The sequence below is a fragment of the Canis lupus genome, chromosome X (assembly GCF_011100685.1).
Source record: "Canis lupus familiaris isolate Mischka breed German Shepherd chromosome X, alternate assembly UU_Cfam_GSD_1.0, whole genome shotgun sequence".
Lineage (NCBI taxonomy): Eukaryota > Metazoa > Chordata > Mammalia > Carnivora > Canidae > Canis > Canis lupus.
Window position 1 is genome coordinate 95,959,057 of NC_049260.1, and position 24,509 is coordinate 95,983,565.

The 24,509-nt window shown below is 42.0% G+C and overlaps 1 protein-coding gene across 6 annotated transcripts in view; it reads right to left on the reverse strand.

Annotated features, from left to right (window-relative positions):
• Window positions 1–20,329, reverse strand: part of THOC2 (THO complex 2) — a 129,866-nt gene extending 109,537 nt beyond the window's left edge. For 3 of the 6 annotated variants that reach the window (XM_038588242.1, XM_038588241.1, XM_038588240.1), the window contains exon 1: window positions 2,559–2,702. In XM_038588242.1, the coding sequence (XP_038444170.1) occupies window positions 2,559–2,629 (71 nt within the window). In that variant the 5' untranslated portion in view covers window positions 2,630–2,702. Of the gene's footprint in view, window positions 1–2,558; window positions 2,704–14,749; window positions 14,898–20,230 lie in introns of those variants that run through there. The other 3 variants (XM_038588243.1, XM_038588239.1, XM_038588238.1) reach the window with 3 other exon arrangements.
• Between the last annotated feature and the right edge of the window lie 4,180 nt (window positions 20,330–24,509).

Here is a 24,509-nt window from a genome sequence, read left to right on the forward strand (position 1 = left end):
TGTTTTCAGACAAAGGAAAAGATTTTGGGTAATATATTTACAACCCCATTCATTCTAATAAAATGAAATGCTAGATACAAGAACTCTGAAGTTAGACTACATGCAACCAAGTTTTCAAAGAGGGGAAAGGAGTCAAATAAATGAAGCCTAAGTACTGGATGATGATGTGTTTGTCTATTTAAAATATCCGATTATGTCATACAACTGACCACCTTATGCTCTCTTCATATAACAGAATACAATTATAAAACTACACTGATTTGGATCTACTATAATTCAAACAACATTCCTCACGTCATGGAGTAACTACATACAAATAAGCCCTAACAGTTTTGAAAAAGCTCTTCAGGAACAATACACATAGCATGGATTATGCAAATATACACACAGTGTATCCAAAATCTCATTTTGACAACGTATTTCAACCTCCTACATCACTATTTTTCTCCAACCACTGCCAAGAAGCCAATCAGAATTCAGATTTTCACCTCCTAGCCCTAATACCACTCATTCTAAGGTAAAAGCAATAATAAAACTGTCAAAAACAGATGTAACAAGGAAGCTGAGCAATCTATGAAGATGACAGGCCCTAAATAAGTAAACAAAATAGTGAACTGATTTATCAGTTTGGGGAGGTTATCCTAATCTAATATAGATGAAAACGATGGTTTAGGTAACCTCCCGTTCTGCCTTCCCTGCACACAAGGAACTTAATAGCTTAATTTGTTAAATGGCATGTACAAGGATCTGGAAAATGTTCCTAACAGTTAAAAATGAATGTTTATCAAATAGACATCTCATTTAATAAACCAAAAAGCTCTCACTCCAAGCATATGCTAGAAAGGCGAGGGGGAGTGAGGCGGGAGCTGGGGCCTGCAGTGGGGGGACGGCGTGGGAGGGGCGACCAAACTAAATATGAAACATAGTCCCCACTCTTCAAGGGTCTCTCAATTCGTTAGAGTACAAGAGTATGCAGCAGTAAGTCAAAGACCAATTAATTGCTAACCTGAGTGGTACAGACTTTAAGAGCAAGAGCTGTCCAGAGAAGTTTAAATATCTAAAGATTGGAATAATAATATTACTTTTAATAGCTATCACTTGAGCACTTACTATAAGCCAAGTGCTTTACAGGTATTATTTAGTCTTCACAACAATCCTTTGAATAGAGTACTTATTAATCCCAATTTACTCAAGGGGAAACGGTCAAAGTGGTTAAGGAACTTACCCAAGGTCACTCAGCTAGTTAAGTGGCTAAGACCGCCGCTTATCCAGGAAATACAATTCTAGAGCTCACACAGTTAAGACTTGGTAAAGCAGCGCGAGTGCGAGTGCGCGTGGAGCCGGGGGGAGGGAGGGCGCGGGAGGGGAGAAGGAGGAGTCCATACAAGCTGGCAATATCACACGCGCAAGATCGGGCAACGCATTCCCCGGGTTTCGTTCGAAGTAACGAAGTTCCAAAGATTCGTTATCTTTCGCGCGAGCAACCGTAAACTATGGGGGGAGGGGGCGGCCGACCGCAAAAATGGCTAACGAGAGTTAGCTCATACAGCGTTGAGCTTTGGTTAATAAAGCGATTCAGAGAACGAAATTAGAAATAAATTCTTTGTTTTTGAATCTGGGGTTTTACTGCTTAAACGATTCCTTTCTTTCCGAGGGAGCGCGAACTGAAATTTGGGGCGAGGAAACCGCGGGTATGGCAAATTACTGTTTTCTGTATTACCAGGGGAAAAAAACAAGTTTTATGACTAAAGGGAACGCGTTATTCCAGGTACTTGAGAACCCTGAGAGTCGCCAAAATTAGTTGCAGTCCCAGGACAAAATGGGGTTTAAGAAACATTTAATGACGAAAGTTGAATCAAAACCGAAATGGCTCTAAAGTGAAAAGCCGGAGCAAAGAAATGCCGGTAGGTCTTCGTGGGAAAGCGGCAATCCCAGCTACACTTCTCCCACGGCCAGCGGCGCCGCGCGAGGCCGGGACAATCCGAAAGACCGCTCCCCGGGAGGACGAGACGTGCCAACCGGGGCTCTTCGCGACGCCCCGGGCATCGCGGCAGCGGGCGGAGAGGAGGGGAGGGAGTCGGGACGGTTCGCCCTCCTCGGACTTCGGGCAAAGGAGGCGTCGGGCTCCAAACTGCAGAGTCGAACGGGTGCAGAGTGAAGAAATGGGACACAAAGATGTAAAGTCCGAACCCCCCCTCCCGGCGCGGCCCCGTAAAGAGAAAGGAGCCAAGTGAGCTCAAGCGAAGAGGGGGACAAAAAGACGGAGCGGGAGCGCGTAGACCCGCAGGGGCGAAACGGGAGTTCTGCTAAGACACTAAAGGAAGACAGCCTACGGCGGGCAACGAGGATTTTGGAGAGGCCAGAGAAGGAAGGAGGTCGGCGGCGGTTACCAGCACCTCTCCTCCCCGAGTTCGAAACTCCTAGCCAACCCTCCACACCCGCCGCCCGGATGGGGGAGGGGGCACATCTTCCCCCCACAACCTCTCCCCACAAGGGAGAGCACGGCTGACGCCCGGGCCCGGCCCGGCCGTGCGCCCGCCTCCAGCCCGGACACTCACAATTCGCCTCTCCCTGATTTCTCCCAGTTCTTTATCCACTCTACGGGAACCACCACAGTTGCGGCCGCCATCTTCCCCTCACTAGTAGCAGAGGCCCGGATGTGTAGCACGCGAGCGAGGGGTCAAAGGGGAGCACCGCCCACGGGGAATGCCGGGAGCTGCGAGTTCGGTTTTCGGTTTCCCGCCCCACTTTCTTCCCCACCCGCGGAAACCCGAGGCCTGGCCTCCAACCAGGTGGCTGAGACCCGTGGGTCCTTGGCCGTGACTACGCCGACCGCGCCCTCTACAACCCTTGCTCTGGCTTCCCTTTAGAACAGGAAGAATGCCTTCCCCAGACCGACACATAGCCCTTGTCCTCTTCGGTAGTATCTACTCCAGGCCACTAATTCAAACATGTATTTTTCAAGCACCTAGTGTGTGCTAGACACTGGGGACAGAGAAGCACTAAGTCATTGTGCCTACCCTCAAGGAGCTCACAGTCTGTGGGAAAAACTAACATAAGATCAATTTACAATACACGCTACTAACTGCTGAGATCAAAGAAATTCATCAGAAAATAAGCAGCCATTTACTATGTGCTAGACATGCTAATACAAGGGATACAAGCAGAAACTGACCCCTGGAAACACTTGCCGCCATCAGCGCTGACACCCTACTGTAATCAGCCTCTGTCTCCGTAACCTTAGACAAAACTAGGGGGCGCAATTACCATAAGAAACAACTTGTTTACATTACAGAGTCTCGAAGTATCTCCCGACAAAATACTATTTCCAAGGCGAAATAGGAACTATGGTGGGAAAATATGGCGGACACCGTCCCAATTATGATGAAAACTCAGCACACCCGGGAATGGGCATCATTTGCCTCCTGATAAGGTGGTAAGAAAAGCACTAACCAATTTTGTAGCATTCATGACACGGAAATTCGCAGAACCTGAATTCAATCGTGAGGGAACATCAAACAAACCCATAGAGGGACAGTCTACAAAATTACTGGCTTGCACTCTTCAAAATCATCAAAGTCACTAAAGACAATCTAGACATATTGAGGAACTCCTCCGGATGAGTAGAAACAACAGACAGGACAACGGATCCCCAGCCAGAAAAAGATCATTTTTCCTTTGCTAAGGGCATTATTGGGACAATTGACAAAATTTGAATATCTGTAGACTAACGATATTCTACCAATGTAAATTTCTTGTTTTTTTTATACTTGTACTATGGTTAATGTGAAAGTCCTTGTTTAAGAAAATACTCGCTGGAGTACTGAGAGGTAATAGGACATTATGTTGCAACTTACTCTAAAATGTCTCAGAAGAAAACCCTAGGATGATTAAGAAAATGTAAAATATTAACATGCTAGGAGTCTAAGTGAAGGACATGCAGGGACTTTCTGTTCTATTTGTGCAACTTTTCAAAATAAAAAAGTTTTTTAGGGCAGCCCCAGTGGCGCAGCAGTTTAGCGCTGCCTGCAGCCTGGGGTGTGATCCTGGAGGCCCAGGATCGAGTCCCACATCGGGCTCCTTGCATGGAACCTGCTTCTCCCTCTGCCTGTGTCTCTGCCTCTCTCTCTCTCTGTGTCTCTCATGAATAAATAAATAAAATATTTTTTTTAGGTTTTTTAAAATACGGGTTTGGCAGAAATTTTAGAAAGCATAGGCAAACCAAAGAAGGAAACCTTATCACACATATATTAAAGTATGAACTTTAGAACTAGTACCTTCTAAATTTGGCAGTTTTCACCAAATGGATCAGGTTCATTTGCATTGAAAAGATGTTGGAGGGATAGGCTGTATTCAGAATAAGTTCTGGGAAAATACTACATTGTTCATGATTGTTTTTCATCAGCTATTTCTAGTCTCCTAACGTCCTGTCTGATTTTGAAGTCCTAAAGCCACTAATTAGAAAATACACACCGTTTAGTTTCAGTGAAATCTGTTCGTAAAGACCCTATGCCATTTCAAGGAGGTTCAAAGATATGCTCGCTGATTTTTTTCATTTTTCATTATTATGGATTCTTCAAAAATGAACAGAAAGGCACAGTAAATCCTCATTGCACCATCATCCTCCCTTAAAAACATCTGAAATCTTTATTACAGAATGGCTTTTGTGATACAAGAAACGCTCTCCTGCTGCTTATGGATAACCTATAGCAGTGGGCATTATTTACATTTGAGTCCAAATAGATCTTTACAGAGGACAGGGAGGATGGTGTGCAGTTCATAACCCCCCAACACACACCAGTTGTTACAAAAGGCTTTCTAGACATTGTAAAATGTCTCTTTCAGTGCAAATAACCCTGTTGAGAGCCAATGGCAATATTCTGCTGTATTGTGGTTTACCTTGCCACTTTATCACAGTGATTTCTCCTTCCAAACACTGAACTATGTGCAGTATGCATACTACTCAGTATGCCACAACTGTGGTATGACCTGACTGCAGTGATGTCCTTTGAAGCCTTGATTTTCCCTTCTCCCAGAGCCTGCAGAACTATTTTTACATGTTATTATGACTCCTTTAGGAATTCCTCAGAGCTAATTGGCTTTTCACTCTATAAGATTGCAAAGCTATCGTATCTTTTAAATCTTTGCTGTTGGTTTGCCTGTTCCTTACTATCAGTCTGGTATTACCTCAGGCGCTGAGAGTACTGTTCCCTGGTGATCTCACTGGCTCCGGGGTACCAATGGACTAGGCAGGGACTGAGGTCTGTGGTGAAGGCTAAGGATTGGGTGTTCAATGTTGACAGTCTGATGCATGGAGTGATAGGTTAATTTCAGGTCGTGTAAGGTCAAGCCAAACAAGACAAAATAAATAATCGAAGAATGAATGCAAAAACTGTATCCTTTGTGGAATTGTGCCCTAGAATGCTGACTATTGGTAATGGATTTCTATTAACTAAAGACTTAATTATGTTAAATATACATATCAAAATTTCTAGAATAACCACTATCATAAAAGGATATTATATCTCCTCCAAACTACCAAGAGGGGAGAAATTAAAAGAGAGAAAGAGAAAAAAAATCAACCAATCCAAAAAAGGCAAGAAAGGAGGAAAAACTTTTTGGAAAAGTGGGACAAAGAGAATAGAGGAAGATTGTAGATTTAAACTTAAATATATCAATAATTGCGTAAAATGTAAGTGAACCAAATGCTCCAGTTAAAAGTAAAGATTTATCAGTCTGGATTTAAAGAAGTCTAGCTATTTTTAAGAGATAGCCCCAAAACACACATACACAGTAAATTTGAGAGTAAAAATGATAGAAAGAAATACACCAGGAAATAGTATGATCAACAAAAATTAAGCTGTTACAGCTAAATTAATATCACACAAAACAAACTTCAAGGGAAAAATAATTACTAGATTTAAAGAAGGTTACAAGGGGTGCCTGGCTAGCTCAGTTGATAGCACATGCAACTCTTGATATTGGGGATGTAAGTTCAACCCCCATGTTGGGTGTAGAGATGACTTAAATATAAAATCTTTTAGGGGTGCCTGGGTGGTTGGGTTGGTTAAATGTCTGCCTTTGGCTCAGGTCATGATCCCAGGGTCCTGGGATCCAGCCCCACATCAGGCTCTCTGCTCAGCAAAGTCAGCTTCTCCCTCTCCCTCTGCCTCCCTCAGCTCGTGTTCACTGTCTTTCACTCTCTCTCGCTCTGTCAAATAAATAAATAAATAAATAAATAAATAAATAAATATTTTAAAAATAATTTTTAAAAAATAAAGAAGGTTACAATATATTGATAAAATTTCAATTCAACAGAAAAAATATGATACTAACCTTGGATGTATTCAACTGCTTTGACTATGTGAAACAAAAATTAACACAAATTCAAGGAGAAAGACAAATCCACCAGCACAGTGAGTCTTTAATTCGTCTCTCTCATAAATTCATAGATGAAGCAGACAAAAAAAATCAGTAAAGATGTAGAAAATTTGAACATCAAATGAACAAGCTGGTTCTAGTAGATACACAAAGAACACTGTACCTAGCAACTGGAAAATAAACATTCTTTACAAGAACACATGAACAAGCCACCATGTACAGACTGTTCACTGATCAAAAGCACTTAGCCAAGGGTACAAACGGGGGTCAAAATCCATCCCATGGATGGATTTGCCAAACCACGTGCTCAGGTATGGTGCTATATCCATCTGGAAGAAAGAGCACATTTTCCTAATTCATACAAAAGCAATATGTCATCCAGTAGTGGTCCAGCACATGGAACATTTATGAAAGTTAATCATATACTAGGTTAAAAAAAAAGTCAACAAATTTCAAAGAATCAGTTTCATACAGTTCACATTTTCTGACCACACTGCAATTAAAGTAGAAATTAGTAACAAGAAGATAAAGAAAACATTTATGTTTGGAAATTTCAAAACATACTTTGAAATCATACATCAAAGAAAAAAGTCATACTAAAAATTAGAAAATAGGGATCCCTGGGTGGCGCAGCGGTTTGGCGCCTGCCTTTGGCCCAGGGCACGATCCTGGAGACCCGGGATCGAATCCCACGTCGGGCTCCCAGTGCATGGAGCCTGCTTCTCCCTCTGCCTGTGTCTCTGCCTCTCTCTCTCTCTCTCTGTGTGTGTGACTATCATAAATAATAAATAAAATTTAAAAAATAAAAAAATAAAAAAAATAAAAATTAGAAAATACTTAGAACAGAACAATAATCAAAATATTACATATCAAAACTAATAGGGGCACCTGGATGGGTCAGTTGGTAGAGCAAGCAACTCTTGATCTCGGAGTCATGAATTCAAGTCCCATATTGGGCATAAAGCCTACTTAAAAAAAAAAGAAAACTAATAAAAAATTATGGGTTGCCACCAAAGTGGTATTTAGAAAGATATTTGTCATGAAACCTTTGTATTTTTAAAGAAGGCTAGAGATTAAGAAGCTAAGCATCCAATTTAAGAAGTTACAATAACAGTAAATGAAAGAAAGCAAAAATAAGGATGTTTCAAAATAACAAATATTAATAAAAAAGAAAATATCCGATACAAAAGATCAATAAAACCAAAAATTGGTTGGTTGAAAAGTCTAATAAAACAGAGAAACCTAAAAAAAAAAAAAGATAAACCTGTGGAAAGATTGATAACAAAAATGGGAGAAGGTATGTATAAACAAGTATTAGGAATTGTATCAGTTGGGTTCATGACAGGAAATAGATGACATACACAAAGTGGATAATTATTTTTTTAAAGATTTTATTTACTTATTTGAGAGAGAGATCATGCTTGCACAGGAGCAGGGGGGAGAGGCAGAGGGAGAGGGAGAAGCAGGCTCCAGGGAGCCCAACGTGGGGCTCAATCCCCGGATCATGACTTGAGCCGAAGGCAGATGCACAACCAGCTGAGGAACCCAGGCACCTCTCAAAGCGGATAATTAAAGACAGGTGGGGTTTTTTTGTTTAGATTTTTTCAAAAGATTTTGTTTATTTATTCATGAAAGAGAGAGACAGAGACATAGGCAGAAGGAGAAGCAGGCTCCTGCAGTGAGCCTGATGCAGGACTTGATCCCAGGACCCCAGGATCACGACCTGAGCCAAAGGCAGACATTCAACCACTGAGCAACCCAGGTGCCTCTCAGATTTTATTTTTAAGGAATCTCTACACCCAATATGGAACTCAAACTTACAATCCCAATATCAAGAGTCACATGCTCCATGGACTGAGCCAGCCAGGCTCTCCTAAAGAGGGTTTAATGAAGGAACCATGCACAAGGATGTGAGTGGGCCAGATTAAGGGAAATCAGCAATGGATGGTGAGGCACCTCAGGGCTGGCAACACTGAAAGACGTTACCATCTGTAAGCCTGAAGAGGCAAGGAGAGGGAATGGTTACCAAAAACTGAGGAAATAAGGAAAAATAAAATAATAAGGAAAGAAACATTACACAGGAAATGTGGCCTTCTGTAGAGAAATCACTGCCAACTCACATCCCTGCAGGGAGGGAATGTGGGGAATACATGTCCTGAGTTTTCCTCCTTCTACCATCTGATCTCCTGTGGCTGATACCTCCCATTGGCTGATGGCTACTGAAAGCCATAAGGGGGGGCGGGGGGGGAGCCAAATGCAGTTAATATGGGTCAGGGAACAGAGCAGAGTGGAGAAGGATGTAAAGTGAATCTTGAAAGGGAACAAAGAAAAAAAAAAAAACGGGACGCTTGGGTAGCTCAGCGATTGAGCATCTGCGTTCGGCTCAGGGCATGATCCTGAAGTACCGGGATCGAGTCCCACATTGGGCTCCCTGCGTGGAACCTGCTTCTCCCTCTGCCTATGTCTCTGCCTCTCTCTCTCTGAGTGTCTCTCATGAATAAATAAATAAAATCTTTAACCAAAAAAAAAAAAAAAAAAAAAAGGAAAACAGAATTCCCAGCACTGACTGTTCCTTTTGCCCCTCCAAACCACTCTTGCCCTTCGTCCAGATGAAAAACCCATGCCCTCCAACAGAATGTACAAATTGCCATCAGCTACTGTATTATTGCAGGGGGATGTCAATTCATTCATAATTCCACATGAAATCTAAAATATTCACCACCACCAGTGCTTTTCATATACAGTAGAAGGGAATGGGGAAAATAAAAATTAAAAAAAAAAAGGGATCCCTGGGTGGCGCAGCGGTTTAGCGCCTGCCTTTGGCCCAGGGCCCGATCCTGGAGACCCGGGATCAAATCCCACGTCGGGCTCCCGGTGCATGGAGCCTGCTTCTCCCTCTGCCTATGTCTCTGCCTCTCTCTCTCTCTCTCTCTCTCTGTGTGACTATCATAAATAAATAAAAATTAAAAAAGAAGGGAATGGGGGCTCTAACATAAAGCATAGTTGCTATAGGGGCACTTGGGTGACTCAGCTGGTTAAGTGTCCAACTCTAATTTTCGGCTCAGGTCATCAGGGCTGTGGGATCAAGCCCTGCATTAGGCTTCATGCTGGGAGTAGAGATTGCTTGAGATTCTTTCTCTCCCTCTTCCCCTGCCCCTCCCCCGGTGTGTGCCCTCTCTGCCCCCTCAACCCCCCCCCCACTCTCAAATAAATAAATAAAATATTTTAATTTTTTTAAAAACATAGTTGCTACAGTCCCTCCTTCTGTAGCAGAAGCAGGCCCAATGTTGATAATCATAGCTTCAATTTTTCTGCCACCCACTCCATGCTTCCCTTGCTCTCTGTCAGCATCTCAGTAGAACAGGATATGTTCCCTGGTAGAGTGACCTAAACCTTCATCCTCACGGATGTGAATCCTTATAATCTTACCTTGACTGGATTACCAGTTTTCACTGACCAGTGCTATTGAACAAGAGAGTGATAGGAGGCACCTCAGTGAGGCCCCTGAGTTCTAGAGATAGTTCTCCTTGCCTCTATTGTGTAGGAGCAACCTAATCTGCCTTTGGTAATCAGGATAGACCACCCTGGTCTGTACAGTGACCCCTTGCCTGCTTGTTAAACAGCATGGAGAACACAAAATGGCCAGAGGGCAATGTCAGTTTCCAAAACAGGATCCTGACATGTTCCCTTGTGGAAGCATTTCTCCCTTGGGCATTAGAACCTCTTAATCCACTGAGTCCAAGATGTAGGAATGAAGCAAATATTTCTTGAGGGAGAGGGGTCAATCCCACCTCCACCTCTCAAATCCTGGACCCACACATTCTGACAACAAGGGAGATGATACGATATATTAGCCCTTGGTTTAAAGTATATACTAGGTTCTGTAGGACAGTACCCCAAATTTGCAGGTTATGGTGCCATAATTGAGCCTTTGGCAGGAAATTTCACCATTCTATCAAGCCAGTTGCTTCTAGGTGATGAGACATGTGCTAAGACCAAAGAATTCCATGGGAACAAGCCCATCGCCACACTTACTTCACGCTAAACTGAGTTCCTTTGTTGAAAGCAACGTTGAGTAGGATACCATGGTGATGAATCAGGCATTCTGTGAGTCCACATGGTAGTGCTGGCAGAAGCTTTGCAAGCATGAAAATCAAATCCGTATTCAGAATATGTATCTATTCCTGTGAAGACAGTCAGTGCCTCCTCCGTGATGGAAGGGGTTCAGTGTAACCAATCTGCCACCAGATGACTATCTGGTCCCCCCAAGGAATGGTACCATATTGGTGCCTCAGCATTTGGTCTCTGCTGATAAGCAGGTTGCCAATTCAAAGTGGTAGCAGACAGATCAGCTTCAGTGAGAGAAGACCCTGTATATATACCTCATCCCAGCTGGCACAACTATTTTGTATATGGGTCTACTGAGCAAGCACTAGGGTAGCTGAAGAGGCTGACACGAACAGAATAGGTTATCTTATCCACCTGATTACTGAGAGCCTCTTCCATGGTGGATGTCCTCTAGATGCAATTGTATGGAACACAAATATCTTCACACTTCTGGCCCATTCTAGGAGGCCTATACATATACCTTTTTCCCAGGTCTCCTTATCACCAAATTCCTATCTTGTTCTTTCCACATTCTTCTCTGTCCAGCCAACATGTTAGCCTCTGTCCCTGAATCAGTCTACATCAGTGTATTAGGCCATTTCTCCATCCACCAAAGTAAATAATTAGATATACTAGTTGGTAGGATTTTCCTTTCCTTCTGTCTTTAGGGGCCATCCCTGAGTGGAGCTGTCAGCCACCTGTGACCTACTTCTGCCAGGTGCCAGCCTACCATGCAGATCCATCTATAAAGCCATAGGAATACATTTTCTTGTTCTGTTCAATGATTAAAGAGAACTCTCCTTGAGGTCATATGTAGGGGCTGATGGAGAGGCAGTGATGTAGTAGGACCAAGTACCATGTGAGTCTGAGTCATTTCCTCATTCACTTTTACCTTCCCAACTTTCTCAGATCTGATTTCATATACAGTGTTGATTTAACAATGGAATGCTGCTGCACATGGCCATTTCATAATTGAGCGAATTAAATAATACCCATTTCCTAATGGCCAGTTCAAGTCACATAGTCTCTTGGTGTCTCATGGTCAGAATTCAATCACTATCAGGGCCTGGTAGCCATTGCCTTTCAAACGGAGAATAACTGTCAGTTAAGGAAAGTATGGCCTTACTTCAGCACCCTAAGAGTCTGTGCTATCAGGCTTCATAGAACATGCACCACAGACTCATATTTGTTGCTGAGACTTTTCTTGCTTCAGATCCGACTCAAAACTGGCAGCCTCAGAGATTACTCAGTAATGGGTTAGAGCAGCATATCCAAATACAGTATATGTTGCCTCCTAAATCCAGAGAGGTCCAAGTATTGGTTTCTTTCTTTGTGGTGGGCAGTACAAGGAAAAACAACTTATCTCTTACTTCAGAAGAGATATTCTGACATTCTCCTATACCACTGGACCCCTAGAAATGTCATCCATGTAGCAGGCTCCTGAACTTTCACAAGGCTTATCTCCTATCCTCTGGTCATAAGGCATCTAAAATACTTGATTCTTCCTGCCCCTCAGACTCATTAGCATAATGCTATCAATGTCATGGACCAGCATTATATCTATAGAGTAAAAAGAGAAGTTCCTTTTGGTAGATTATGACAGAAAATGGCATAGTTTGAGATAGCCCTGAGGTAAGAAAGCGAGTGCAAACTATTTCTGATTATCTCTGCTGATGATAGTTGTTAGGTCAATAGGTGCCAGAGGCTGGGTTCATTTGCACCAGTAAAGATACCACATTAAGAAACAGAGTTGTGACTGGTGTCACAGCCTGATTAAATTAACAATAATTCAAAAGCATTCTCCAAAACTTAAATGCCTTTTCCTACAGGCCAAACGGGGCATGTGGTTGGAGTCATCACAATTCCATTGTTCAAGTCTTTGGTGGTGGCTCTTATCTCTTCAACTGCCCCAGGAATTTGGTGTTGCTTTGGTTTACTTTCTTGGCAGTAGAGGTGAAAGGGAAAGGGTTGCAGTTCCAGGTGAAACTACTTGACCTTTCCCTATAATAAGAACCCTCCCTCCGTGGATCATAAGTCAGAAAAATAACGTGTGGTGAGTATGCCAAGATGGTTCCCACTGAAATGAACTCAGACCAAGACCTAATTTATCACCTGACTCCCTAAGTCCCCACCCTGGAGATGAACCACAGTGGCACACTATCCAATAATTAGCATCAATTCATAGCTGGAATTTTATAACCCTCAAAAGTTTCCAGATATTTTCTTTACCCTGGTCATGGCCTCCTAGTAAATGACCACAGGTCTCAGTGTAAGGAAGACTTGGAAAAAGATTTTCAGTATCCATCTGTAATAGCATTGTGGCAAGGTCCTTTCTCAAAGAGATCTGCCCTCCCCCTTAATCAAAGAGCTCAAAAAAAAAAAAAAAATCACAGAGCTCCAGATCTGGGAACTGGCCTAGTAGATCTGGGAATAGAGTAAGAGTTCAAGAGCCTGCAAAATTTTTGTCCACTTGACCTAGAATTTTTCTGCTTCTCTGTATCACATCTATTTCACTTCTAGGAAATTCCATAATCATCCTCTGCAACAGGTGGAAGTCAAAACACTCTATCCTTGTGCTTTATGTCAATTGCACCCACATTAATTATGACAGCTAGGCACCATCGCCTGGACTCTACCCTTTAGGGCTCTATTATCCTATTGAAATCAGGGTGTCCAATTCCACTGAAGCATCTCCCACTATCATTTGTGGCCTACAGAGACTATTCCGTGGAGATTTTCAGTCATACTGGTGCTCCTCTCAGCAATATATTTCTTAATGCTTTAGTGAAGAGTGTCCTCCCAGCAGGGTGACCAACTGGTCCAGAATTTCCTGGGACTGTCACAGTTTTAAAACTGAAAATCCCACAGCCCAGGAAACCCTACTGCAGTCTTTCTACAAGTAGAGTTAGAGGCAGGCACTGAGCAGATTGCACATCATAGATCCACTTCAACATTCCCTTCTCCTTGGGCATTAGAGCATATAGGCTCTACTGAAATCCAATAACTCTTATGGGAGTGGAGACAATGAACTGTTGTGGGGTTTGGTCCTGAGGAGAATCAGTATTTCTTATGAGGCAAACACCCCCATGAAAGTCATCAAAAGGTTTTTATGCAGAGGAAGGCTGGTACCATTAGACAAAAGATGTATGACTCCTTCTACTGGCAAGGAAGGTTCAGGGGAACATGAAGGTTAAATTTTTCTCAGCTTCATCTGTTTATACCCAAATATTTCCACCCAATGTGTCAGGGTTCTATTATTTCCCCAGGAGAGCCTGTCAGTTAACCTAAGAGCTCCAACAAGGCCGTACCTTTAATCAGTGCTGCACCTCTGCAAAGTTTATGATCAGTCCCTGAGCATGATTGCCAGGCATATCTGTCCTCCAGTTCCAGGAGAATAAAACTACTTGAATGGTGACAGTGAGGCTCTTTGATTTTCCACTCTAATCTGTGTTGTGCATTCAAGGCTTTCCATTTGTCCTCTTTTCTGTATAAGCTCTCTACGGTCATCAGAAGCAGTTAGCCCTAGCCACATCCTTCGCAATCATCACTGTCACCATAGGGACTAAGTGCTCTAGCCACTTGATTTCCCAAAGCTTTGCCCTCCACTTGTATTCCATTTCAAGCCACCATCGCTGATAATTTGAGTAATCATCATTCAGCGCATACCACGCATTACAAGTGTCTCATTTCCCCCTAGAAAAGAGGTTGTCACAGAATGCATTCTTTAGGAAGCCAAAGCTGAAATTGAGTTAGGATGCAAAGCATTTACTGGAGAGAGAAACCTGTGAAGCAAATGAGGAGGAGGCGGCACTGGGCAGAGGCAGTACAGGCAGGCAAAACAAACCCAAATCCAAAGTATGTGTCGATTCCATCAAAGACAACTTGCCATCCCTTCCAAGGTAGAAAGGGTCTAATGGAATTAAGACCATAAGGTGGTTGGCTAGTGTCCCTTTAACCATCCACTGAATAAAGGACTCAACATTGTTTCTCTGCTGTTGGCTTCTTAGCAGTGGCAGTAGCTAAACCAGGCTTGGAGAGGTGAAGCCCACGCTGCTGGGCACACCCATTGCCTCTCTCTCTGCCTGTCAGCATAACAACCTATTTGGGGCCCACTGCACAAGTACTGTGGTGGCCAAGGAGAAAGTTTGGCTTATCTACCTGGTTGGTTTTGAATCTACTCTGCAGTGGATGCTTTTTGGTGAATATTAATGAGACAAAAATATGCACACTTGGAGCCAGCCCCAGTGGCCCATATACATACCTCTTTCCCAGACAGCCTTGCCACTGGTATGGCAGTGTTGTTCCTTTCATGTCTCCAATGAGGCAAGATACTAGCCACTTTTCAGGATCTACTGTCCTTATATCAGGCTTCATCTTCCTCCATACAAAAGGAATGCCCAATGGTACTGCCCACCGGAATGAGCTCCATTTAGCAAATAAGAAAGGGAGCAAAAGAAATGAGCAAGTATTTCACAGAAAAGGCCAAATGAATGTAATCAGAGAAATGCAGAATAACATATTATATACACATTATGCCACCAGATTGCTGACAATTCAAATTTCAGTGTCCATTTATGAAGTTTTATTGGCACACAGCCATGCTCATTCATTTACATATTGTCTCTGGCTGCTTTCCCACTACAGTGGCAGAGTTGTGTAGTTGCATCAGACTGTGTGGCCCACAAAGCCAAATATGCTTACTGTCAGACCCTTTTCTAGGCAGTAAAGTTCAAGAAAAATTTAAGTTACATTAAGGTAAGTTAAACACAGAATCTCAACATTTCTATCTTATTCAAAATCTTCTTAGGAGCATGCAGAGGAAAGAATAGGGAAGAGAGTTAACCTCCTTCTACCTGGAAAAGATCCCTGAGTAAAGAGCCAAGGAATACTGCCTAAAAAAGAAAAAGTAAAGTCAGTGGTTCTCAGACTTGAGTGAGCATCAGAATCAACTGGAAGGCTTGTTAACAAAAGACTGCTGGGCCCTACTCCCAGAGGTTTTGACTCAGTAGATCTGGGGTGAGGCTGGAGAATTTGCCTTTCTAACAAATTCCCAGGTGTTGCTGATGTTGCTGGTCTGGAGACTGCACTTTGAGAACTACTGCCCTAAGAGTTAGAAGTGATTCCTATCTGCGGTGCTTCAGCAACCTGCATCAGAATCACCTAGATCTCTGGCCCATGGTATTTACATTCTAGTGGAGAAGTGATATAATAAACAGTTAAGCAAGGAGCACCTGGCTGGTTCCATCAGTAGAGCATGTGACTCTTGATCTGGGAGTTGTGAGTTCGATCCCCCCGTGGCAGGTAGAGATTACTTAAATACACTTAAAAAGGGCAGCCCAGGTGGCTCAGCGGTTTAGCATAGCCTTCAGCCCAGGGCCTGATCCTGAAGACTTAGGATCGAGTTCCGCGTCGGGCTCCCTGCATGGTGCCTGCTTCTCCCTCTGCCTGTGTCTCTGCCTCTCTCTCTCTCTCTCTCTCTCTCTCTCTCTCTGTGTCGCTCATGAATAAATAAATAAAATCTTAAAAAAATACACTTAAAAATAAACAAACACGTATATAATGTCATATAAAATAAAGTGGATCATAGGAATGAAGAGTGACAAGGCATGCTAGTTAAGACAGGGAGGTCAAGTCAGGCCCTCTTTAAGATGACATTGGATAGAGACAATGTCACGGGGAGAGCAAGCTATTAATAAGTTAACATTAATGTGAATTAATATCAATATGTTAATATGTGAGGAAGGAGTATTTGATTCAGAAAGAACAATCAGTGCAAAGACCATGAGACAAGAATGTGCTTGGTGTGGGTTTCCAGAACAATTTAAGGCCAAGAATTGGACTCTTTGTTCTTTCTGGTTCCTTGTGTTCTTCCTTCCCCAGGGCAAGAAGCTTCAGTTTATTCTCTATCACACAAATAGGATCATACAATACGTTCTGTTCTGCAACTTGCATAATCCCTTAGTGATAAATAATGAACAATCTTTCATGTCCCTACATTTAAGATTCATTTCATTGTTTGCAAAGGCTGAATATTCCTTTGTAGACATGTACCAGGGGTTTACTTTTTAAAAACCAATTATTTGTATGATGAGTTTCCTATAGAAGAACAGTTAGATTGCTTCCATTTCTTGGTTATGATCCAGAAAATGCTATAGTATGCTTTTTCATATGTGTGTGCGTGTGTTTGTGTCTGTGTACTTGTTCATACATTCCTTTATACACTAAAAGTTTACCAAGCTGCTACTACATGTTAGGTACCCTGTTACATGCTGAAAATACAACGTTCAGCAAAACAGACATGGTTCTTGCTCTCATGGAATACAGGATCTACTAGGGGGAGAAAATCACACAAGAAATATGTAATTACAAACTTCGAGAAGTGCTAGCAAGGTATGGCTGTTGTTCAGCTTACCCAACTTTCACTCTCTAAGCCTCCTTCCAGCTAGAATTCTGGCCAATGAGACAAAAGTGGGTCGTGGTAGGCAGATCACTGTCCCCTCAGTCATATCCTTTTTTTGAAAAAAAAAAAAGACTTTATTTATTCATAGAGACACACACACAGAGAGAGAGAGAGAGAGAGAGGCAGAGAGAGAAGCAGGCCCCATACAGGAAGCCTGACATGGGACTCAATCCCAGGTCTCCAGGATCACACCCCAGGCTTCAGGCAGCACTAAACTGCTGCGCCACCGGGGCTGCCCTCCTCAGTCATATCCTAATCCTCAGAACTTGTGCATATGTTAGGTTACATGGCAAAGAATTAAGGTTGCAGATGGAATTAAGCTTACTAATCAGTTAACCTTAGAAGAGGGAATGTAAGCACTGGGTGTTATAAGGAAATGATGAATCACTAAATTCTATTCCTGAAACCAATATTACACTATATGTTAACTAAAGTTTAAATAAAAAATATGAAACAAAAAAAAAGAGAAGAGGGAATGTAGCCTGGATTATCCAGGTAGACTCAATTGTAATCACAAGGATCCTTAAATGTGGCAGACGGAGGGCCAAAAAGTCAGAGAAGATGTGATGACAAAAAGCAGAAGTCACAGTAATGTGATTGCTGGCTATGAAGATGGAAGGGTGGGCACCAGTCAAGGAATACAGGCACCCTCTGGAAGCTGGAAAAGGTAAGGAAATAGACATTCTCTTAGAGACCCCAGAAGGAAGGCAACCCTACCAAAACTGTGATTTTAGCCTAGCAATACCCATTTCAGACTTCTAACATCCAGAACTATAAGATGATAAGCTTGTGTTGCTTTAAGCCACTACATTTACAGAGCTTTGTTAGAGCAGGCATAGGAAACTCATGCATGGATTACTTGGGAAAACTTTTGCTATCCTGATAAAAATATCGTCCCTTCCTCTTCTTCCTTATTCTTGCCTTGAATGTGCAGCCATAGAAGTCATCCAGTGACCCTGAGGGAAAGGCCAAGACAACTGCGGAGCCATCAGCCCTGATATTGTTGAGCTGCTAAAGAAATGCCAGCAGCCCCTGACATCTAGTCTTCTAGTTCCCCTCTGTTAGCGGGGGGAAAAAAAACCCTATAGACCCATACTTTTCAGCTCTTGTAGTTATTCAGTTACATGCAGACAAAAACATCTCTCAGTGACAAGTGGGTATAAATGACAATGAGGGAATATCATATGTCACAGAGACCTAACTTGATCATGAAATATGTGCACAGTGGAATTTTTTTATGTCCAACATCCAATTCCCTTCCTATTTGGTGGGAAATCCCCAGTGTGTACAGCATTGGTGGACTACACTGCCCACTTCAAAGTCTAAAGGAGGAAATCTTTCATCTTCCTGCCCCTTGGCAGCCAGTGCACAGGGCACGTGCTCGCCTCAACTAGAAAAAGGACGCGAGTGTATATAAAAGGTTAACATCCTGTGCTTGATGCCCCTCCCAGTATTCCCTAGGCACTCGTTGTTTCTGTTTCAATGACTTCTTACTGCAGGCACCTGTGACTCTGCCTGAGGACTTTCTGGCTCAGGAGTGTGCTTAGCCAGCAGTGTGGCATGGAGTTAAGGTCCATAGGAGCAAACCTATCAGTGATGAATATGAATATAAGAAAAATGTGCCAGCTTCCTTGTTTCCTGGATGGAAAACCCAAGGCATATTTTGTCTTCCTGAAGTCCCAGTAGAGTCAAGTCCCAGTTGCCCACAGCACTAACCTGTTCATTAAAAGATTGTATTGTTTTTCAGGTCTTCCCTGTCTCACTTCCGCACTCCCCTCCATGGCTTCCTGGGATTACCTTCCAAATAAATCACTTGGTCTCAAATACTCATCTGAAAGTCTTTTTCACCCAAAGTAAGAAATTTGATACCAGAAGTGGTCTTTTGAAGTAGACCTTCAGGATGGGGTTCTGGAATTGGATTACTCATATAACACATGAACACAAAGACCTCATTACTACTGGTAAGTAGAGGGGTGGCAATCCCTGGCATGCTGTAGAATTACAATTGAGAGACTCTTACCTATGCTGGATTGGGATAGGATAAAAATGGAAGAAAATGCACGGATTCATGCAATAGCTCTAGCACTTGAAAGATGAAAACTTTGAGAATCAGGGAATTTGTTTGCTCTTGTCCAACAAGACATGACCTGTCTCAATGATCATAGAAATCCTAAAGAAAGCAAATGACAGGGACACTTGGGTGGCTCAGTGGTTCACTATCTGCCTTTGGTTCAGGTCATGACCCCGAGTTCCTGGGATTGAGTCCCACATCGGGCTCCCTGCAGGGAGCCTGCTTCTCCCTCTGCCTATGTCTCTGCCTCTCTCTCTATCTCTCGTGAATAAAAAAATAAATAATTTTTTTTTAAAAAAAGAAAGCAAATGACAGATGTGGTCAACCAGTTATTAAGTCAAGGAACAGAATGGAAGTAGAAGGCCTTCATGGGAACTTTTATCTTTTTCCATCTTTCTGGAAAGGGGCAGTCTAGGCTAAAAATCAGGCCCAGATTTGATTGTGAGAGTGGTAGAGTTACAAGGAGGATGATGCTCATCTTTCTTAAGATCTGCCCCTGCCTCAGTATATTTGTTTTAGGGACAATTCTTAGTATGGCCCAAGCAGAGAAATACCATTTCTTGCAGAAGATAAAAGAGATTATTCACTGAATAGTTGTAGGACTTGGTAAATATATACTTGATGGAATTGAGAGAATAAACCTGGGAATGGATTTTGGGGGTACTGGACCAGGGAAGAATATAAAACTGGATATGGAAGAGTTTTTGATATTGGAACACTCTCCCATGACTCAGGATTTCACATCTTGGCAGGGATACCTGGAGTCAGTCCTAGTATGCTGCTGGAATGGCTCCTTGAAACTTGGAAACAACAAAGCCATATAGTAAATGAAGTGGAGTTTATTTCCTCACAGCTCTCAAAACTAGAAGTCCCAAATCAAATTGTTGGCAGAGTCAGTTTCTTCTGAGGCCTCTCTCCTTGGCTTGAAGATGGCTGCCTTCTCCCTGTTGCCCCTCGGTCTGTGTGTTGTCTGTGTCCTAATTTATTCTTCTTATAAGGACACCAGTCATATTGGATTAAGACCTACTCATTCTGCCTTAATTACTTCTTTAAAAGCCCTATCTCTACATATATCACACTGTAAGATACTGAGAGTAGGACTTCAACATATGAATGTTGGGAGGAGGGGACATAATTGAGCTCATAACAGAAACCAGCAAGAGTATTGCTTATAAAACTAAAAAAATGAAGATCAAATCAAGAATACTTACTCAGTAGCCTGTCAGTTGCCACAGTGGAAAAATCATTTTCCTTTTTCTGATTTCCACCCCTGAGCAGGTTCTCAGACCCAGAACTGATCAAGTGAAGAAAGGCCAAGTCCCCATGAGGAAGGATTCTGCAAAGCAACAGCAAATATACACAGTTATGATTCCAGCAAGTCTGCCTTAGCAGGACCTAGCCCATTTATCAGTGTGACTGTGAAGTAGGGGGAAAAGGAATACTCGATACCCATATTTTGTGGAGGTGATGTCAGAGAACCTAAAGCACTGTCATAGGGCCCTCTGTTAGAGTGGGATGTGTGGAGGTTCAGTAAGAAATGGAGTCCTAGCCCAAGTCTTACAGTGAATCCAATGGATCCACACCTAGTCTGTGGTCATTTCTCTGGTCCCTGACTATATTCTTGGAAGAGACATATTCAGCAGTTAGAAGAACTCTCAAATTGTTCCCTCACATAACAGGCAAAAGCCATTATGATAGAAATGGCTAAGTGGAAACTCCCCGAAGCCAGTGAAAATAAGAAGCGATGCCATACCCTGATGGGACTGGCAGGGAATAGTGCCAGCTTCCTTACATCCTGCCCAGGTGAGACAACTTTGAGGTGTATTCCACAGTCACCCCATGAGGACTGAGACCTAACTTCCCAGAGCCATACCTGCTCACTAATGCAATTTGCATTGGTTTCCTTCCTTCCCTGCCTCGCTTTTCTATTTCCCTACTGATGCTTATCACCTCCCAAGTAGACTACTTATACTCAAAGTCTTACCTCAGTGACTCACGGTGGGAAAACCCAACCTAACACACCTCCTCTCTGGCCTTTGTTCATACTGAAAAATACACATATGGAAGGTTTTTGTTGCCATTGTTGTTGGTTGTTACCTCCCAAAAACTCATACCATACACACTGTTCTGCAATAACCTTTTTTCATTTTATAAGGCTTTATGGAAATTCTTTAGGCCAATAAATTATATATCTAATTCATATCTTAAGAGCTGTGTCAAATTCCATAATATGGATATCCATATCCATCCTCCTACAGCTAAACATTTAGGTAGTTTCCAGACTTGCCTCCACAAAAAATGCTGCCCTGCCATAAGCATTCTTAGACATACAGCCTAAGGAACCAGTACTTCTATTTATATAGGATAGACTCTGAAATTAAGGATTACTAATTAAAAGTTATGCGGGTATGCGTATTTTCACTGACAAAAACCTGCCTTCTGGGATAACTGTGGCACAGTCGGTTAAGCATCCGACTCTCACTTTCAGCTCAGGTCACGATCTCAGGGTTGTGAGATCGAGCCCCAAGATGGGCTCGTGCTCAGTAGGAAGTCTGCTTGAGATTCTGTCTCCCTTTCCCTTTATCCCCTCCCTCTGCTTGCTCTAAACAAATAAAATCTTAAAAACAAGCCTACAATGATGGAGGTATGTCAAAGGGACACAGGAGTCAAACTGAAAGAGCTCCTGATAACCCAAGCTGGAATAACTTAAGTAGCAACAAAAAAGTAGTGTTAGATTAAAGTATAAAATACATATTCACAGATTCATACTCTTATAAATAAACGATTATATAAAGACATAGGGAAAAGAGAAAAATCTCCCACTCAGAAGAATTCCAAATAAGTTATGTAAACACTCTGCCCTCAAGGAGGTATGTCATAACCCCCCACTACTTATGTGGACTATGTGGGGCACTTGGGTGGCCCAGTCAGTTAAGTGTCTGCCTTCAGCTCAGGTCATAGTCTCGAGCCCCACTCAGTGGGGAACCTGCTTCTCCCTCTCCTCCCCCTCTCCTCCCCGCTTGTGCTCTCTGTCACTATCTCTGTCTCTCTCAAGTAAATAAATAAAATCATTTTAAAAACTTATTTTAAAAAGTGCAGCCTGTGCATGATGGCATCCCTCCAAAGAGTACAGTATAGGTGATGGGGGAAGCAATTTTCCAGTGGACAAAACTGACAAACGCTACCTCAACAGGTGATCAAGGTTAATAAGAACAAAGATGCTATTTTGATAATATTTCCTCTTTGCTAAAATGTGATGACATAGCATGTTACCTCTGTGGTGATATTCAAAACCCGTAACACTAGTCTAATATTGAGAAAACAAACTTCAACTGAGGAACATACTGTAAAATACCTAACGAGTATTCCTCAAAGCAGTCAAGGTAATGGAAACCAAGGAAAGTCTAAGAAACTGTCACAGTCAAAAAGAACCCAGTGAAATATGACTACTAAATGTAATATAGTATCCTGGATGGGATCCTGGAATAGAAAAAGGACATTAGGGTAAAACTCAGGAAATCTAAATAAAGTATGGAGCTTAGTTGATAAAAATGAATCAATATTGCTGTATGGTGAACAAATCATGACAAATGTACCACCTATATTAATGTAAGATGTTAATAAAAGAAACTGGGTGTGAGATTTATGGAAACTCCATACTATCTTTGCTATTTTTCTGTAAGTCTAAAATTGTCTTAAAATAATTTCATTAAAAAATTGTTCATTCATCTAAGTTATACTTTTGATGTGGTATGATGTAGAGGCATGGTTGTTTTCTTTCATGTGGGATAGCCAATTGTGCCAACATCAGTTTATCAAACAATTGGATTAAAGTGCTGCTTTTGTTATCTATTACTTTACAATGCATAGTTGGATTTTGTTTCTGGACAATTATATTTTGTTGATCAAATGTCTATTCCTGGATAGGTATCATACAACAATCAATATGTTTTGATTATGGTGATTTTATGGTACCTTTTATATCTGGTAAAATATACTTGCAGCTAATCTCACAAAGGATCAATTTCTGTAACATGTAAAGAGTCACAATAAAATCAACAAGAAAATGAGTGACAACCCAGTAGAATAATGGGCAAACAATATGAGCATACAGTTCACAAAACATAAATATAAATGGCTCTTTGACATATGAAAACATGTTCAATCGGAGAAGGACAAACATTATATGGTCTCATTCATTTGGGGAATATAAAAAATAGTGAAAGGGAATAAAGGGGAAAGGAGAAAAATGAGTGGGAAATATCAGGGAGGGAGACAGAACATGAGAGACTCCTAACTCTTGGAAACGAACTCGGGGTGGTGGAAGGGGAGGTGGGCGGGGGGTGGGGGTGACTAGGTGACAGGTACTGAGGGGGACACTTGATGGGATGAACACTGGGTGTTATTCTATATGTTGGCAAATTGAACACCAATAAAAAATAAATTTATAAAAAAAAGAAAAGAAAAGAACTAAATCTGCAGGCACTGTGGAACTGCGAGGGACAGGACGTGTGCTCAACTCGCAGAAATAAATACACCTTGAAGAAAAAAAAAAGTAAACATGTTCAAACTTTATCATAAATAGGAAAATGTAAAATGAAACCACACTTCACAGATAAGCAAAGACCAAAAAGTCTAATATAATGCTATTTTTGTGAGAATGCAGGGAAACACCCACTTTCATACATTGTTGGTAGAAATATAAATTGATACAGCTTACATGGAGAGCAGTTTGGCACCTTATACAAGCATTTAAAATATACATGCTGCTTGACTCAGAAATCCTATGTGCTCTACAGAAGTACTAGAAATCCTATGCTATATATGTATATTCCCAACTATACATGTAGTTGGGAATATACAAATTGTATATACGATGCTATTCACTGAAAGACTGTTTGTTATAGAAGGAGATCTGTGAGGTATTTTAAATACTAAAGTCCATCAACAGAGAACTCGTTAAACAATGGTAAATCCCTAAAAATGAAATTCTATATACACAAAGGAACAAGAAGCAAGCTCTTCAGGTACATCTCAGAGTTACTTTGGTAAGACAAAGCAATATGGGGACACCTGGGTGGTTGAGTGTCTGCCTTTGGTTGAGCGTCTGCCTTTGGCTCAGGTCTTGATCCCGGGGTCCTGGGATTGAGTCTTGCATCGGGCTCCCTGCATGGAGCTTGCTTCTCCCTCTGCCTGTGTCTCAGCCTCTCTCTCACTGTCTCTCATGAATAAATAAAATCTTTAAAAAAAATAAAAAAGGGAAAGTAATATGAAGAACAATGTGAATACTGTGTCAAAAAATGATTCAAATTTGGGGATCCCTGGGTGGCTCAGTAGTTTAGCACCTGCCTTTGGCCTAGGGTGTGATCCTGGAGTCCTGGGATCAAGTTCCACATTGGGCTCCCTGCACGGAGCCTGCTTCTCCCTCTGCCTGTGTCTCTCTCTCTCTTTCTCTCTGTGTCTCTCATGAATAAATAAATAAAATCTTAA